Below are 15,629 nucleotides of genomic sequence, written 5' to 3' on the forward strand. Positions count from 1 at the left end.
CCTGCGGCCCCGCCTCCGCCTCGGCCCCGCCTGCGGCCCCGCCTCCACCCCGCCTCCACCTGCGGCCCCGCCTCCGCCCCGACCACCCCAGGGCGGCGGAGGTCCTGGCTCCTGCCGCCTGCTTCTGGACCCCAAGCTTCCTTTCGGTCCCGCTCTGTGGAAGCTGTTGCTGCGTCGCTGTCGGACGGTCCTGCGAGGGTCCGGCGCTGGTCGTGCTCCTCACCTTCCACCTGCTTCTCTGCTCTTCCCCGCCCCCTTCCTCCTGAGGCCCGCGGGCCCCCGGGGTGTCTCCCGGCGACGGAAGGTCAGGACCGGAGCTCGCGCCCTTGGCGGGGGTAGAGGGGAATTCAGGTGTAAACACCTCAAATCCAAGAGCAAAAGCTGAAAAGCCAAGCCTGGCCCCGCAGACGTCGCAGAGCCCCAACCCCAACCCCAACCCCAACCCTCACCCTGGAGCAGGAGGACGTGGCTGGGGAGGGCGGCCGTCGGAGCTAAGCCCTCTGTCCGCTTGGACCGCACGTGGAACTGGACACCCGGTCCTTGTCCGAGACCTCCTCTCCTCCAGAGGCCTCTCCTGCCTCTGCCCGTCCACTCTCAAGGTCGCTGAATTTCCCACACCTGCTTTCTTATCCCTTAAGTCGCTCGTAGTGACTTAAACCTGGGCCACCAGGACAGCGGCAGGCTGCGCAAGCCGCGCCCAGCATTTCATTGGTGTAAATGTTGCTTGACTGGCCCGTCTGTGCGTACACATTTTTCATGTTTTAGGTGATTTTCTGAGGTAATACGGTCAAAAGAGATGAGCACTGTGACAACTTTTATGGCTCGTGGTGCAATGTCATGCCAATGAACTTAGCTCGGCTGGTTGGCGAGTAAGATGGAAACTGGCTTGGAAGAACAGGACCAGTGGCTCTTGGAGAAGTTTGAAACCCATGCTCTATGAAATATTTCTTTTTCTTAAAGATTTTATTTATTTATTTGACAGAGATCACAAGTAGGCAGAGGGGCAGGCAGAGAGGGGGAGGGGAAGCAGGCTCCCTGCGAACAGAGAGCCCAATGTGGGGCTCGATCCCAGGACCCTGAGATCATGACCTGAGCCGAAGGCAGAGGCTTTAACCCACTGAACCACCCAGGTGCCCCAAAACCCATGCTTTAATATTTTAATTTTATTAAAGGGATCTGGTGGCATCAACACTTTTGAGAATGGTGGTGATGTTAAAACTACAACCAAAGATAATTTTGACTTGGGGTCAGATGTATGAGTGGAAGATGATGAAATTAGAGCAGGTCCTGGGGCGCCTGGGTGGCTCAGTGGGTTAAAGCCTCTGCCTTTGGCTCAGGTCATGATCTCAGGGTCCTGGGATCGAGCCCCGCATCGGGCTCTCTGCTCAGCGGGGAGCCTGCTTCCCTTCCTCTCTCTGCCTGCCTCTCTGCCTACTTGTGATCTCTTTGTCAAATAAACAAATAGAGTAGGTCCATTAGGAGATGATTAGAGTAACTCTGGGATGATGTTGGGGTGGAGGCCTTGGAACGGGGAATGGCTTTAACAATCATTTTCATTCCTATTTTATAACTAATGTTTGCACGCTACTGAATTCAGACCCGATCTAGACCCAAGGGGTGCAAACTTTGTTCTGACCTGACGTTAGTCTCCGGAAGTGTGAATACAATCTGATCACACAGATCTGCCATTCAGAGGGCTCTTTGCTGACTCGGCACCCAGGACTGGAGTCAGGACTGTGTGCTCAGCCTTATTTGCTGCCCCTGAGGTTAGGCACTAACTGACTTTCAGGCTGCTGAGGTTGTTATAACTGTCAGATTTGCTTCACCACCACGAGCCATGCCCTGATCCAAACAGAAACTTGAATCTGATTGAAAATGTGTGTCTTTTTCCAGACTCCAGTCCAATATCCTATAATAGCTTTAGCTCCTTTTTACTAAAAATATTTCTACATGGTTTCCCTCAATGGTTCTTTTTCTGAGGTCTATCTCATAACTTCCCCTGAATTTTGCAGTCCCTGAATCATCAGAAATGAATCTTTAGTACTGCCTCAGGCCTTTCTTTTTTCATTCGAAAGTTTTCACTTGATTTAAGTTTTGAGAGTCCTCAAGTTTTGAAGTCCTAAGGTGACAGAAATCTAAGGCTGAGATTGTGGAAAGAACCACTTTCTTCTGGAATACCATTTCCACCAGCGGATCTTATTGTCCCTCTGTTTTATATAGATTTGGTCTTGCTCTGGATGTTATTGGCCAAATAGAAAAGGACAAAAGTGTGTAGTTTTCATGATCAGAAGTGTGATTGTTTATGAAGACTCGCTCATGATAGTATGTTACAAAAACGAAAGATGCACAATTACGTGTACTGAGAACTTAATTTTGTAACAAGAATTAAAGCAAAAATACATATGTAGATTAAAAAAACTAGAAAAACTCCATAAAATCTTAATACTAGCTATTTCTTGGTAGTGGAATTATATACATTTTTTTTCTTAATTATTTTTCTTTTCCTCCACAGATTTTCTGAAATAAAGATGTGTTGCTTTTATAATAAGAAAGAATAAGGATAATTAACCCCTTTAAATCACACTTTATTTATTTATTTTTAAAGATTTCATTTGTTCATCTGATAGAGAGCACAAGCAGGGGGAGCAGGGGAAGCAGGCTCGCCGATGAGCAGGGAGCCTGACGTGAGACTCAATCCCAAGACACTGGGTCCATGACCTGAGCTAAAGGCAGACACTTACCAACTGAGCCACCCAGGCACCCTAAATCATGCCTTAAGAACTCTGTGTTTCTTTGTGCTTGGTAAAAGAAAAGAGACACAGACTCTGAGGCAGCGCAGAACGGGCCCTTTTGATTTTTCAGCCCGGCTGCTTCTGGAGTTCGCCAGTAAGGCTGTTACGGTCGCTCCTGAGGGGCCTGGTGCAGCCATGATGGGACTGAGTTCCTGGAGCCATCAAGCACCCATGGGTTCCGTAGACTGTCCGACAGTAACGACTAGTGTCAGGGCTCCTGCTGTTTTTTGAGCCCCAACCATACGTCGTCATTCTAGAATCTTGTTTTTGAACGCTTGTTCAAGTGCAATCCAGTCCACTTATTCTTCTAAAAAGAACTGGTTGAGAAGTGTGATGACTGACATTACAGGTTTGCCTAAATTCAAGTAATTTTCTCAAGTTTTTATGTAACATGACACCTTGAAGGGCCAGAATCATTACTTACAGGAGTAGATGGCGGGGGGGGGGCTTGCTTTGACCCCTTCCTTCTGTTTTCCTCCCAGCCCCTCCCCGGCACTGCAAGGGCCAGCATGGCACAGCTCCCACGGAGAAGCCCACAGCTTTCCAGGATTAGAGGAGTAAGAAGTCTTTATGCTCCGGCTCTTGAGGTGGGTGGCTTTACCCAGGCTCCCTTTTCACTGAGAAGTACACAACGTACGCATTGTCTCCTCCTCCTCTGGAGTCTCAAAGAGCCATGGTTTTCCTGCCCATCTGGGCACAGCGGAGCCTCTCCGGAATCCCACAGCTCCCCGGGGACCTGAGGGCAGCGCCGGAACACAGGTCTTCTCGGCAACCACAGCCACTCTGGTCAGGACGTCACTGGGCTGAGTGGGAGCCTGGGTTGTCCCAAGCGAGACTGGGAAGTCAGAAAATTCTGTCTCCTGCCCCTAGACTTTTCTAGCATTCTGCTCCCACTATGTTTACCTGGCCCATAAGCACAATGTCGATTAGATCTTGCGGAGGGGTCAAACAAAATTTAATGTTTTAGTAAACCATGCAATAGTAGTTTGGTGTGTCTGGGATTGCCCTGTTGGACACATCTGTTGCTGTGTTTTTTGGATCTTCCAGCGTAATTCCCTTTGGTAACAGCACCGCATCGGACACATTGTCCCCATTCACAGTCCTTGCAGACTGCACAGGAGTGGCTAACCTAGCCCTTAGCTCCGGAGGTCACACGACCCAGGCCTGGCCGGTCTGATCTCCGCAGCTCCTCAAGTCGTAAAGGCTGGTTCCAGTATGAACATGTGATCCACACAGGGTTTATAGAAATCCTTTGTAGGTTTCCTTTCCCTGGTGCTATTGGAAAAGAACAAGCTCTTTCCATTGGGCTTACAGGCTGTGAAGGGCCTGCTTGGGAAATCCGGGCGACACAGAGGAAAGCAGAGACTGAAAACAAAGAGAGGCTTCTGATACTGCCTGAGTATTGTACTTAGGCCCATCCACGGGTTTTTAATTTATATTATTCAGTATATAGGGAGGGAGAGAGAAAGAGAGAGAGAGAGAGATTCATAGATAGATACGGTTTTCTGGTTTTTATCGGCCAATTGAAGTTGGGTTTCTTTCATTAGCAACAGCAGGTCCTCATTCATCAACTGTGTTACACAGTCACGCGGCCAAGAGTGTCTCGTCAAAGGAGGTGATGAACTACTGGCTGCGGGTCCACTAATTTAACCCTTTGTCAGACATATGTTTTTTGAGGGTCTAGTTGACTGGCAAACCGAGCTTTGTCCGGGGGCAGCTCAGGGAGGACAGTGGAGGCCCCTGGGCTTCCTGTGGTCACCTGGTGACCTGTCCCACGCATGGCTGAAACCGTAGAACAGCCCCAGATCAAATACTGGCATCTCTCTTCAAAGCATTCCGGGTTTTTGTTTTTCTTGCTCCCTTTCTGGAGAAAGGAAAGACACAGTATGCAATTCAAGCCGAAGACAGAGGCAGAGGAGGAACGCCTCTGACTCCTCTCTTGAGCCTTGTAGCTGTGAAGAAATCAGTGTTTTTCCTTCAAGCCTATCAGGGAAGCCTGAACCAAACCAAGTCTTCCTGGCCCAGGGATGGCTTTGTGCTGACTAAGACACAAGTGGATTTCTAGGATTCCCAGTTTTGAAATTCCAGATCTGCAAATGCAACACGTGACGTAATTGCAGTTGCTTCGGGGAAGGAGGGCGACCAACGGCGGGACAGCCTCGGAAGCCAGAACAGAACAGTTTGGGCTCCTCATGAATCCCCCGCCCGCAGCCCCCAGCCCTCCCAACAATCCCTGGGAAAGGGCCTCCGGCTTCTCACAAGGTAGATCCGATAACGTGAGCACTAGGAACTGCGCCGGTAGAAAGTCATTCTGACCCCATTATAGCTGCTCCTCTAGGGTCCCATTCTTGTCATTATGCATTGTTCCTTACCCACCTGCTGCTGTAGCTGTCATGCCTCCAGACAAAAGATAGTTTTGTCCTCACAGCTACATCCCAGGCTGCCTGGTTCATTCCTTTTTCAAGTAAAGGAAAGTGGCAGATGTCCCTTTTTTTGTCACACATGCTCACAAACACACACACATTCACTAAACTCTGGCCCGGATGTGCGTGTCATAAACAACCCAAAGACATATGTAAATAAAATCATGTATTGTTTAGGGGGTAACACATCTCTGTTGATATAGATGGATGGGCAGATAGGAGAGGGACAGGTACAGATGGATGGATGGGTGGATGGGGGCGGGATGGATAGCTATGGATCACGTAGACCTCAACATAACTGAAACACACCTAGCTCCAAAATCCTGCTAAAACAGAAAACTCAAAATTTCGTGCTTAACTAAGTTACAAGGTCTAGAAAATGCTTGTATTTTAAAAGTTTTGAAAAAACTTTTGAAAAAAAAAACTTTGAAAAAATATATATCCCAAGTATGAATATTATCTGGAGTTAGGAAAACGGTCCTGGGAGCCTGTACTGTACTGTAATACTGTACTGAGAATGCTGAGGTACCGGCAGGGACAGAGGCCTTTTTGTCTAGGACACGGTTTTCTGAAGTCAGGGTAGGAGGCCATCGGACGGACCTTCAGAGAAACGGGGGCTCCGTCTACCGCATCAGCCCAGCGAGACGCTGAAACCCTCCACCCTGAATGAGAACCACCCCCAAAGATTAACCGGGTATTTGGATAAACAGCTTTGCATCAGGAGGGGAGAGGAAATGGCCCCTGCTCCTTGCAAAGCCCTTGCACTTTCCACACTGAACATTAAAGCCAGAGCAACCCGTTGAGAAGAGGCTGAAAACCCAGGCCCCCCAATCCCGTCTGGAAAGGGAGCCTGGGCTTTGATTCAAGAGCAGCTTCCCAGGGAAGCTAGGAAGATGTCTTCGTCCTGTACCTTTCAAAACAGACGCGCCGGCACCTCCCAGGAAGCACCTGCTCCAGGCTCAGGTACGTCTTGCACAACTGCACATTTCCTCCCCGAGATGCGTCAGAGGGCGGGCATTGTTAAGGTCTCCCTGCTCTGCTCTCAGGATGAGGAAAGGCAGCGTGTGCAGAACCGTGACACCTCGCATCTGCTTCTCTGGACCTGCCCGTCTCCACCTCCTCCTCCCCTGGGAAGAGCGTGGGCTGAGCCTGTCACCTCCCCGGGTGCCACAGACTGGAGAACTCCCGGGCAGTAGAGGTTCCTATTACCGGAGCAGATACATATTTTTAAATGGTGCAGTAAGGACCTCTTCCAGGTCAGTGTTTTAAAAATCGGTTGGCCGGTTCACATGTGGACGAAGCCGAGGGGTCGTCTCGGGGTCTCCACAATTTAAGCTTTTCTGTAACTGAGGTCTTCTGTAACGAATGGGATTTATATTTCAGCAACACTCTTTCCTTTTGTTTCCACCCACCTGAAATCAGTTTTTACTCATATCTGAGAATCATAGAAAGTTCAGAGCGTTAAAAAGACTATTGCTTTGCACAAAACAAAATCTGAGAAGCTAAATCAGAATCCAGTTCTGAGGTCAGCCGCAGGGACAGGTGGGTGCGGCTGGGAGCCTGGCCCCACAGGTTGGCGAGGATCCCCGGGGGCCGTCCCCACAGTAAACTGTTCTAAGTAAGTTTTTGTTTTTTTTTCTTAAACCAAGTCCATCCAGTGACACGAACTCAAGGTGATGCAAGGCTGCCGGCCTTTGACTGATCTCCGCCTGCAAGAGTGTCAGCGTGGGGACCCAGACACAGCGCGGTCTCGTCTTGGGCCGCTCCAGACCCTCCCCGAGCTCCGCGTCGGCGACGGCTTCATTTGCTGCTACTCTCGTTGCTCCTTTGAAAGAGGCGTCTCCGGCAGCCTCGTCACCACGCACGGCGAGCTCCTCACATCTTAGTGTCCCGGACAGGGGGGTTATCCTGCGAACACAGGAGGAACAGATGAGTTGGGAAGAGAGCGGGGGACATCCTGACGCTCAGCAGATGTCCTTGGGGATGGCGGACCCAGCGAGAACGTAACACGAGCGGCAGCGGCGGTGACAACGCGGTGTGCTCGACAGCGCCCGCTCCTTTATTCCTCACAAAAGCAAGACACCTTAGATACTCTGTTAGCTCCGTTCTGCAGGTGGGGCACTGAAGGCACAGGAAGGTCACGTGGATTCCCCTAGGTCACACAGCTCGCAAGCCACGGAGTCGGGATTTAACCCGGGGACCGAGCTCGAGCCCTCCACTACGAGGCGACGTCGCCTGCTCCTTGGCGCCCGGCTCCCGCCCTTCCCCGCGCGGGGTTCCCACCTACTCATCGCTCCCGCCCGTCTCATCGTCCTGCTACACTGCTTCAGGAGCTTCGGTGGCATAAAAGTGGGAAAAGAACACAAAGAATCCCAGGCAGAAGGTGGACGCTCTCACAGAAGGGAAAATCGCTGTTTAGTCCACATTCAACCCAAAGCACGACTTCTGGCTCCTTCCGGGCTGGGGCCGCACCAGGCCTTAGACCACGGGGTCTCTGGCTGCAGGCAGAGACGTTTACGAGCGTGTCCTCGGCAGGGGACCACGGCCCGGGCCCTGGGCCACGGGAAGGCGCTGTGCTGAGTGTAGGGGACTGCACGGGTCCCTGCGGGTGTCTCACTGGGGCGGTCGGGGGAGGCCTGCGGAGGACACGGAGGCGGTGGGACGGTTTCCAGGCGGCACCAAGGGAAACCTCCACTGGGGGTGCAGGCGCCAACGGTGGAGGCCGCGGCGGGATGCGTGTGCGGGCGCCTTGCCTCTCGCGGGGCGGTGGGTGCTGGAGGCCGGCTGGAGGCGTGGGAGGGCAAGCGGGGAGGGTGAGCGGGGAGGAAGTTCAGCGCGGAGGGGACCAGGAACTCGACTTTCCAATGTGTGGTATCAGAGCGTCTGGGGCAGGAGCGAAGACCTCGAGATGCCATTTTCAGGACGAGGAATTGGGTGCTCGTGTGTAGGGCGGGTCTGGAGACCAGGAATCCCGCGAGGGGTGAGTCTGTAGAGCTAAGGAAGGGGTCGTGACAGTGGAGCCGCTGGAGGGGAGGCCCCTAAGGCCTGGGGGCTGATGAGACAGGGGCGGGGAAGACACGTGGGCACCTCGTGAGCAGCAATGGGCGAGCGTAACAAAGGAACGTGCGGTTTCAGCTCAACACGAGTGAAGGGGCTGCTGAAAGGCGGGGGGGGGGGCCGAGGGACCCCCTCCCTCTGTGCCCTTGTGTCCGCCACAAAGCCTCCTCCTCGGATGGCCCCACTCGAATGCCAGCCTCACCCTGAAGCTTCTCCAACTTCCTCCCACACGCTACACACGCACGCAAACACACACACGCACACGTGCACACACGCGCACACGGCTCCCCCCTTCCTTGTGCTTTGGGCTTCCCCCAGAGAAGCCCCCGCCCAGGGCCACACTCCGCTTTCCTTAGCGTGTCCTAAGGAGCTGCTGGTCTCCCGGGCTTCCCGGGCCGGCTTCCCTCTCCTGTCTCTGTCCCCTCACCATCCACACAGTCTGTCTCAGCCTGGGGCCTTTTCTTCTGCACAACTGAGCTGATTTGTGAGGACACATAAGCAGACGCGCTCTAGCCCCGGCAGCCTCCGGGCATCGTGCAGGCCGCTTACCTCTGTCTCGGGGGCCTCCTCGCCGGGGCGGCAGCCTGGCTCCAGATCGGCCCCTTCCTCGTCCTTTTCCTCGCCTTTGCCCTGCTCCGGGATGTGGGGAACCTCCGCCCCTTCAGGGGCGCCTGCTGGGGCCTCCCGCACCGCTCTCTCTGCCGACCCCGCTGCGTCTTGGCTCCTCTGTCCGGGCTCATCGTCTTCCTCAGCTGCCATCTCCTCCTTTGCCTCCGACTTTTCTGTCTCTTCTTTTCCTTCTGTGGGGCTCCTGCGACCATTCTCGGCCTCCGGGTTGGAGGCTTGGGCTGGCCGGACAGCCTCCCCTGCGGCTGGACGTGGGCTGGCCTCCTCTTCAGAGCCCCCCACAGCCTTCTGGGGGTGCTGGGCTTCATCCACGGCCTGGCCCTTCTCCCGCCTCTCCGTTCCGCTGGACGTCCTCCTCGGAGGAGGCTTCTCCTGGGCCCCCACCGGCCCCTCGCCGGGAGGAGAACCCAGGGCCCCGCTGTGGGATGGGAACACCTCATCCCCATTCTCTTCCTTGGCACCATTCTCCTGGGATGACTCGGGGGCCCTGAGGTCTGCCAGGTCCCCACAGTCTGACTGGGACCTCCGGAATCGCCTGGAGGGAGGACGCCTTTTTATGGAGCCCTTCGTCCGCACCTGGAAGAACGTGTTAAGAGAAATTATCCACTGCCTGTGAGAAAGGCCGAGAGGCGGACTGCGTGTCCTCCGATGTCAGTCGGCGGCTTCCTCGGCCAGCCTCTGGGGCCCTTTACTTTCCAGGGAAACGGACCCCTGCGTGCCGTGGATCTGGGGTTGTGAAGCCACAGGCTGACCTGGAGGTTTTTGCCTCGTGAAGATGCAAATGCTTTCCATCCACTAAAAATGATAACCATTATTATCCTGTAAAACATTAATCCGTTTGGTGTCGGATTTAGCAATTTAATACCAACATTTTTTTTAGCTGCCTATAAATAACCAGCTCTTTGAGGTTCTTTGCATGAGCTTTTCCATATTACAGGTTTTCTCACAAATGGACAAACTGAGTGAAATCGATGTCTATTTTTATATAAGAGTCATGTTTTAACATTTAGGACATTTTACTTTGACACAGGTGAACCCAACAGACAAGAGCGTCTGCAGGTGGCCTGGCCCTGCTCAGGGACCTCATGGGGACAGAGCCGCACAGCCAGTGACCAGCTTCGCCCCCTTCCCCAGCCTGGCCCCCCAGCCCTCCGCAGAGCTGGCTAATCCCAGGAGAGCTGCACAGGCAGACGCCTTCTCTTTCCTGGGCTCCGGTCCTCCATGAGCAGAAGCCTTAGGACCGTCCAGCGGAGCCGCCTGACAATCCTGTCCGGTCCGGGAAGTGCGTGTGCCTCCGGGTCACTTGGGCCTCATCCAGGCCCAGTGGACTTTGCCAGAAGCGCAGTGGAAATGTTTATGTGGATGCCCTGCTTTATGTAAGTGCTGTGTCCTTTAAAATTTTAAATGTAGATGAGATCTTGTTTCATAAACCTTAAATCTTCTTCTTGTAGAGCTTCCCAGGCCCTTTCCTGAGACCATGGCGCTGCCAGCCCCGCAGGTTATCAAGGCCTGGCCCTGCCGTCACAGCAGGGTCCCTGCTGCCCTCAGAAGGCTAAAGCACCCCCTCTCCCCCATCACAACCAGGTGGCAGCCCCTCCCTCCCGGCCCCGCCTCCCTCCCTCTGCCACGTCTCCCTAGTGAGCATCCCATGAAGAGAGGAGGCTCTGCCCTGGGTTCCTCTCTGCTGTCAGGGGTCTCTCCATTCCCCCGAGCCGGAGGATCTCTGCCCTATCCCCAGCCCGCAGGCTCAAGACTCAGCATCAGTTTGTTTCCCTAGGTCCTACCTGTTTCTACCCATTTGATTTTTCCCCATGAATTTTCTGAAATGGCCCTGAAGACCGCACTCTTTCCATCCATTTCTTTAAAGTTCTATCCATTTGCCATCCCCTGGCCTCAGATCCCTTTATCTTGGCCCTTGCCGGACTCTGGCCCCGATTTGCTGGGCACCGCCCGGACAGTGCCGGACTGAGCTCTGGTTCTTACCGCGTACAGTAGGGCCGAGGGCCTGACGAAGGGAAGCACTCTCACTATCACGGCAGCGTCTACGGAAACGGGCCCCACGTCCTTTTGTGCGGAGGGGACAGTTTGGACGTTCTTTCAATGGAGCGGGCTGCGGTAAGAGTGCGTTCAGCCCACGGCGGGGCACCTAACCGGGCGTAGGTCCAGCCAGGGCCGCGTGTTTCGGAGCCCTCGTGGCCCTGCCCACCCGCCGTGCGGATCCCGGGTCAGGCCTTTCGTCACAACAGTCTGTGCGGCTGGGGTCTGTCCCGAACCCTCCGCCCTCTCTCCGCAGGGACGGAACGCTCCACCCCCGGGCGGCCCTCCGGGTGAGTGGCACGGCTCTGGGAGACGGGGTGGGAGGCGGGCGAGCCAGAGGGGCGACCCCAGGCGGAGGCTGTGGCAGGAAGAGAAGTTTCCTCCTGTGGAAAGGCAGCTCTGAGGAGAGCGCCAGCGTCCTCAGGGCAGAGATATTCGAGACTGTCCCGGCCCTCGTGTCTTCAGACGCGCCCCAGGGCTTCCCAGGGCTTTGGGCCCAGACACTACCTTGTTGTAACAGGGCAGACGGCTCCCTTCAGGAGGCTGGTCAAAGCTCACGGGCGCGTCCTCGGGCTCCCCGGCCTGAGACCGCACGCCAGGGCTGCTGGGAGTGGAGGGTGGGCTCTGGAACGGCGACACCACGGCCTTAAGTCCGGGACTCTTGGGCGAGGCCCCAGGCAGCAGGGCCGCTGGATCGAAAGCTAAATTGGCCTGCCAAGGAAAGGGGAGGCCTGTTAAATAGCGGTGGGGGACCACGGGCGCTTCTGCTGGAGCTCGCTGGGCACGTGGCCTGGGACTGGTGGGGGCCAAGTCACCGGGTGACACGAGGCTTTTCGTGTCGCTTCCTAACCAAGTATCCACTGTCCCAAGTATCCGTGTCATGTCCCGGGCCTGGAAGCAGTGCCCACGAGAGCTGTCTCCCGCTCCCTGACTGACCACAGGCTGCGTTCCAGAATGCCCTGAAAGTGCTGATTTGGATCCAACAAAAATGCCACGGAACAGCCCCAGCTTAGAGACGAGGAAGCCGAAACGGCGACTACCAGCACCTGCAGACACAGTCTCACAGCAGGTCCGCCCCTGGGTCCACGCTCTCCGGGGAGCCCCTCGTAGTCCCTGCTTCCCGAATGCGTACTATTTGCTGGCACACAGCAGCCCTACACGGTCCATTTTGTTCTCCTTGCGCCCATCAGGAAAGTGGCCAAGGAGCCTGCCCTGGGATTCAAGCCAGGCCGGCTTGTCCCTCAAGGCTTGCTGGTAGATGGCCAGAGGGGTGCACACAGCAGGTGGCCCAGCCCTTCCGAGAGGGGCCCGTGGACCAGACGCCAGTGTGGGCGCCCCCGGGGCCATCGCAGGGCAGGGGAAACCAGACTCAGATGAATCCGGAGGGCAACACGAGGGAAGGTGACCTAAAGGGAACTGAGGCCTCAGAGAGCCAGGAGTTGGGCTGGCGGAGGGGGCAGGGAGGCTCCATCCCACGGCTGTGTAGAAGGCCGTGGTGCCCGATGGCCCTGTGGCCCACGGTCCGCGCTACGGGCACTCCTCCTAGCTCCGTCACCCTCTGGGCCCCCAAACTCTTGCACAGACGTCTTCCAGACCAGCAGACGGCAGGGAGGCCTCAGAGGGAGGGGACAGATGGCTCAGGGGAAGCTCCCCACACAGAGAGGTCTGCGAAACTCGGGTCTTCCTCCTAACAGCTGTCTGATCTCCAGTGAGTCCAGTAAGTAGCCTGAGTCTCAGGTTCTTTCTTTGCCCAAACCGGTTAGCCTGCCCGCCAGAGTCCTCTGTGATCTGGTCCCCGGCACTGTCTCCTGCCACCACCCGCTCACACGCCACCCCAGCCCCCTCCCTCCAGAGCTGCGCGGGTGCCCCCGTCCTCCTGCCAGAGCTCTGTTGGCTTGGAGAACCCCCGTGTGTGCTTTAGGACCCGCAGGCTACACGGAGTTACTCATGTTTAGGCAAGTGTCGGTATGTTCGACTGTGATTTGAAGAAAGAACTTATAACACGGACAAGGCTGAGTCCTGGTAAGAATGAAAAATAGAAAAGTTACACAGCAACGCTGTGAGCCCGAGCCATGCCCGAAAGCAGGACGCGGTGAGTACCAAGGGGCAGGCCTGGTGACAGGGCTTCAGGGCTGGGCGTTAGAGCTTTGAGGTCTCCCTCCCCGCCCAAGTTCACGCCGGGAAGTTCCCTCTCTAAGACTGCTTGCAAGTAAAATACATCTCGCTGGCCAGCAGGAAACTTGAACTTTGAATTATGGACTACGCCTGGGAGGAAAATTCATACTTCGTGCCCATCTAATAGGCTGTTTGGTGAAAAGTCCAGCGGACGGCGTGTTTCTTAGTTCTTGGTTCCCCCTGTCCCCCCCTTCCCAACAAAACAAGGCTCTATGGGATCTGGCCAAATTGTCATCTTGCTGCTGACATTCTTAATGAGGTGGAATGATTAGCAACACAGCCTTATTCTCAGTTGCTGTGCTTCCCAGAGAGACTCCTTAATGATGGGGAAGGGAAGGGAAGGAGACCAACCCTGCGGGGCGCAGAGCCCGTGGGAACGAATTTCTGGCACTCGGATGGGGGCAGGGAGGCAAGGGCACTGGTCCTGGGCTACACCGTACTCCGGGGTGGTGTGCGCATCTGCAGACCCTTCTGAGATCCTCCTTATGTACATGGGACCCCTGCAGCCTCCTGCGTGGCAGGTGGCTCCCACTCCTCCCTTGGAGCTGGAATGCAATCAGGGCTTCTCGGTAGGAATTCAACGTCAGGGGAGCCCCCGCACACCCTGCGCAGGGTAGGCTCATGGCCAGAAACTGGAGATGCTTTGCTTAACCCCAAACCCGGCGGGGGGCCGAATCCCTGGGCTCTCCCAGAGGTGGAACGAGAGGAGCTGTGGCTGCTCGTCTCGACACACCCCTCCCAGCGGCTTTTAGTGAGGCTGATGAGCTGGTTTTCCCAGATGGGCCCGGACGGGAGGGTGCAGAGCACAAGGGCCTGGCTGCTCTCCTGGGTGCCCTAGCAGAGACCACGGTGAAGGCCGGGCAGCCTCTGCAGGCCCGGCTGAGACTGATGCCAACCTTCCTCTGAGCCTTAGCTCATCCTGTTCCCACAACGGGAGCCCCTTCCTCCTTCCTTTCCAGCCTCCCATCCTTGAGAACCAACGCAGAGTCTAGGCATTTCGTAAAGCGTTCATTAGCTACTCCTGCCCACTCTAGTCTTCTCTTGTTCTAAAGTTCTAGAGCCGTGTTCTGACCTGGGGTGGGGAGCGTGTCCCGGAAGACACCTGCTACTGCCTAGAGATGGTTCCCATTGTCACAAGTGCTGGTGCCTCTAGCGGGTAGGGACCAGGGACGCTGTTAAGCATCTTGGAATGCACAAGGCACAACAAGACCCTGCCCTAGTGTTGCCAGGTAGAGAAACCGCGATCTGGGGCAGCAGGCGCTGGGCGGCTAACACAATGTACATCTCGGTATTCACTCTCCTGTATGTCTTCTGTTGCATCATGTGTGGACGTCTTGTCTCCCCCAAAAGACCGTGCTGCACGGTTCATTTACACCCCCAAGATAGCCAGCCAGCTGTGGGCACAGTGGTGAGGGCTTGTGCTCACGAGGTGATCGGGGAGGCAGGCTTTCCTAATGACAGATTCAGGCAGATCCATGCAACGCCCAGCTGCTGAGTTTCCGTTCTGCGTAAGACTGAAATGGTTTGTGGGGACATTCAGGCCGTGGGGGAGAGGACTTGGCTAGTCCTGGAGCGTTTCTTGCGCTATCATGTCTTTTTCTAGACTCTTGGGCCACCCCATTATCCACCAACCATTAGCTGTTAAGTACAGGAGCTCTTGCTTGGTGGGATCTTTAGTTTGGCCCTTTGTCCCGAGACAGAACTCCTCATCCTTTGCAGCTGGTTAGCAGAGATCAACTCTTCCAGTGAGGGTGACGGCAGGTCCTACCCTCAGGAGCCCCAGAGGCATGCGGATGTGGATGTCGGATGTCGATAAGAGATGAGGGGGCATCAGAGTAGCCACGGGGAGCCATTCTGCGCTTACCTGAAGCTTCTCGATCAGAGGCGAGCTCTTCACCTTGATTTTAGGAGGATGGCTTGCACTGGGCGGTGATTTCTATAGAGCAAACAGACAAAACAGCCAAATGAGTGAGGTGCAGGGAGGTGGCGTTCCTGCGGAGCTCACAAGGCACAGGGGGAAGAACAGGGGCAGAAGCTGATTTCAGCACTTTCCCACTCAGCTTCAGCTCCGCGCTTACCGCGCCCGGGCCTGCACCAGCCTAGGCTCCCCTCTACACGCCACCCCCCTCCCGCCCCCGCCCCGCATCTCACAGCCAACAAGACCACTTGCATCTGTGAATCAGAGCTGGCAGGACAGATGTTCAAAACACAAGAGGCCTCCTGCCCCAGGAAGGAAGACCTCAAGGTCGTGATGCGAGAACAGACTGTGTCGGAGGGCACGAGAGCTTCACCTCATGACCTTCCACAACGCGAGCCCACGGGGAGGGAATTCGGAAGAGAAAGGGCAGAATGACCGTTTGTCCTGTTTGCACAAACAAAACCACAACTGCAGACCAAAGCTGAAACGTCACAGAGGCACAACTGAAATCTCTCCCTTGAACTAATGATATTTTTGGAAAAATCCGACCCGTGTGTTAATTATCGATCATCACTCTCCAGAACATCGACTCTTCATCCT

At 55.3% G+C, this 15,629-nt stretch overlaps 1 protein-coding gene and 1 long non-coding RNA gene across 3 annotated transcripts in view; one reads left to right on the plus strand and one right to left on the minus strand.

The window, feature by feature from the left end:
- Window positions 1-84: 84 nt before the first annotated feature.
- Window positions 85-10,350, plus strand: LOC308355817. Its single transcript, XR_013968011.1, has 3 exons — window positions 85-304; window positions 3,275-3,379; window positions 9,930-10,350. It is a non-coding gene; the product is annotated as an uncharacterized lncRNA (long non-coding RNA).
- The window catches only part of RCSD1 (RCSD domain containing 1), a 59,868-nt gene continuing 49,604 nt past the window's right edge, over window positions 5,366-15,629 (minus strand). For both annotated transcript variants that reach the window (XM_080824335.1, XM_080824336.1), the window contains 4 exons: window positions 14,976-15,047; window positions 11,444-11,647; window positions 8,822-9,475; window positions 5,366-7,123 (listed from right to left, as the gene is read on the minus strand). In XM_080824335.1, coding sequence (XP_080680461.1) covers window positions 7,091-7,123; window positions 8,822-9,475; window positions 11,444-11,647; window positions 14,976-15,047 — 963 coding nt within the window. In that variant the 3' untranslated portion in view covers window positions 5,366-7,090. The remainder of the gene's footprint in view (window positions 7,124-8,821; window positions 9,476-11,443; window positions 11,648-14,975; window positions 15,048-15,629) is intronic.

Source organism: Martes martes, assembly GCF_963455335.1.
Source record: "Martes martes genome assembly, chromosome: 15".
NCBI lineage: Eukaryota > Metazoa > Chordata > Mammalia > Carnivora > Mustelidae > Martes > Martes martes.